The sequence below is a fragment of the Megalobrama amblycephala genome, linkage group LG3 (genome assembly GCF_018812025.1).
Source record: "Megalobrama amblycephala isolate DHTTF-2021 linkage group LG3, ASM1881202v1, whole genome shotgun sequence".
NCBI lineage: Eukaryota > Metazoa > Chordata > Actinopteri > Cypriniformes > Xenocyprididae > Megalobrama > Megalobrama amblycephala.
The window spans coordinates 3,357,507-3,359,766 of record NC_063046.1 but is presented as its reverse complement, the minus strand read 5'-3'; the positions used below and the strand labels follow the sequence as shown (position 1 = coordinate 3,359,766).

Sequence of the window (2,260 nt, the reverse complement as noted above, 5' to 3'; positions counted from 1 at the left end):
ATTGGACTGTTACATGTGTCTACCGAATTTCATACTTGTAAGTAAAACATAGCAAAAGGGGCACTTCATTGAAAATATATAGGTGGAACTATTGAGCCATTTTGCCACACCCAATTCTGAAACCCATATCAGATACCTTTGTGCAAAGTTTCATAAGTTTGAGCACGTTTAGGCCTTCAAATATGCAATTCATTTCGAGGAAAAAGAGTAATTGACACCGTCTGTGCTTGGGCCCTAATGAAATATTGACAGTGAATAAACAAAAAATTAATTTCACTTGTGGGTTGTGTGAATGTAAATTTGATGTTTATTTAATTATTTTCATTATATGTATTTCTGTTTGTTGAAAATACACAATTACTCAAGATATTTCATAGTTCTTAAATATGTGAATAAACACTATCAGGGAAGCAAGCAGAAGTGATTTAAGAGTCTTTACATTGTTAACACACAATTTTAAAGAAATTTCAGGCAATGTACTTAGATTCAGAATAAATGTATTTAACAAATTTGAATTTAGTCAATTAAAGACAGTTAATGTTGAATTCCAGAGTTTTATTTTCCTTTGCCACATCGACCTGTAAATAAAACATTTGCTTATTACATAATAAGTTTATAATCATTCCTATATATGTGCAGCTTATTTAATTATTTATTGAACAGTTGTGAGAACAGACTCACGTTTGTCAGCGTTCGCCTTCTGGATCACCTGTTTAGGAGTTTGAGACCATCTCAGTGTCACATCTGTGAGTCCTCTATCAGCAAGAGCAGATCCCAACTGAAAATAACATTCATACTAAACTGATTTAGAGCTGAATGTGATGATAAATCTTCAAATCTTCTGCAAACCCTGATTAAAACAGTGTCATTATATTCCTCATGAAGCAACTCTGGAGCAATGCCAAGTAAAAGTATTTGGTGAATTGTCTGAAATAACCTTAATTTTATATAAAATCATTGAAATCTTCCAGTAGCCCCTGCAGAACACTGGAGATCCAGGGGGCGGAGTCGGGTAGGTTAAGGGATATGTAAAGTGGGGGGAGTTGGATCCAGATTCAGAGGGTGGAGATGGGTAGGTTTACATCCAGGGGGCAGGTTTCAGGTAAATCTCAAAAAGCAACAAAAAACAGTCATAACAAGCCTTTTAATATATTTACAAGACATTTAAGGGTTTCATTGCATTTCAAGTGCATATAAACTTCAGGACCATCTTTTTTTTGTTGTTGTTGTTGTTGTTGTTTGTGTTTAAACCATTCGAGAGCTGTTGGTAGAGTTGAATTAGTTTCTTTCTTTCACCTGTTTCAGAACGTTTTCCTTCATCGAAGGGTCAGTCAAATCAGCTCTGGAGTTAAACTGCATCCTTACAAATGATCTTTTTAAGCAGGGAACTAAACAAAGATACATTCATACATGTAATATGAATTAGTAGAAGTTGCATTTATTAAAATATATTTTTTTTTTTGTTTTGTTGACAAAAAAAAAATATGACAATGTTACACCTTCTCCATAGACCTCCACCTCACACAGAGTGAGTATCTTCTTGTCTCCAGGAATGATCAGATTCACATATCGTCCCTCCATCCCATCACATGAGTAGTTGTAGGACTCTCCTGCTGGAATAGCAGGAATAACAGCACATCTACAGACAGAGAGAAAGAATATAAAAATACTGTCATATCTGCATTAATCCTTCAAATTTTATTCAAGCTCTCATGTTCTTTCAAACTCAAGAGTCTCACAAGGGATTGTTGTTGCCGTTGTTTTCCAAAGAGTTTCCGATGTGAATCTCTGCTCCATTTATTCGTTCTGCACAGCAGTCATTTCTGTTAGTGATGACCACTTCTCTAACTCTGTAAATATCACGCAGATCCAGCCTCCACCATGGGTTATTCTCATCACGGGTTGATGAACATCCAGTATTCAACTGCTGGAGACCTCGATTACTGTCAATGGCCTTTTCTGCAGACCAGCTCTCAGAATGTGTTGACAACTGTGTAGCGGCTCCATTTACTGCCCGATTTCCTAGTAACATTTATGAAAAAAGAAATGGCATTACACATCTTAATGCACAAAGTGTGTAGTCGTTTGGAAGATTATTAGTGAACAACAGCTTGAGGCTAAGTGAGTAATTTCTACATCAACTACTGTCAACAAACACAGTGACGTGTCTAACGACATCCTTCACAAGTATATTCACAATGATTACACCATTAGTACCTCAACAACCTTGTGGAAAACTAATGCCCTCTTTTACCACAAC

General features: G+C 36.0%; 1 protein-coding gene across 1 annotated transcript; it reads right to left on the bottom strand.

Moving 5' to 3' along the window:
- Nucleotides 1-540: 540 nt before the first annotated feature.
- Nucleotides 541-2,032, bottom strand: LOC125263958 (fucolectin-like). The gene is made up of 5 exons (XM_048183159.1): nt 1,740-2,032; nt 1,500-1,639; nt 1,297-1,388; nt 682-778; nt 541-578 (listed from the first exon to the last, which is right to left on the bottom strand). The coding sequence occupies exons 1-5, from the start codon at nt 2,030-2,032 to the stop codon at nt 556-558; spliced, it is 645 nt and encodes a 214-aa protein (XP_048039116.1). The 3' UTR covers nt 541-555.
- Nucleotides 2,033-2,260: the final 228 nt, after the last annotated feature.

What these genes read in the sequence shown, in the direction of transcription:
- LOC125263958 (XM_048183159.1), bottom strand. Translation starts at nt 2,032, where the DNA reads ATGTTACTAGGAAATCGGGCAGTAAATGGAGCCGCTACACAGTTGTCA. An exon ending in AGGAAAACGTTCTGAAACAG is followed by an intron (nt 779 to 1,296) that starts GTGAAAGAAAGA and finishes TGTTATTTTCAG; the next exon opens with TTGGGATCTGCTCTTGCTGA. An exon ending in GAAGGCGAACGCTGACAAAC is followed by an intron (nt 579 to 681) that starts GTGAGTCTGTTC and finishes TTTTATTTACAG; the next exon opens with GTCGATGTGGCAAAGGAAAA.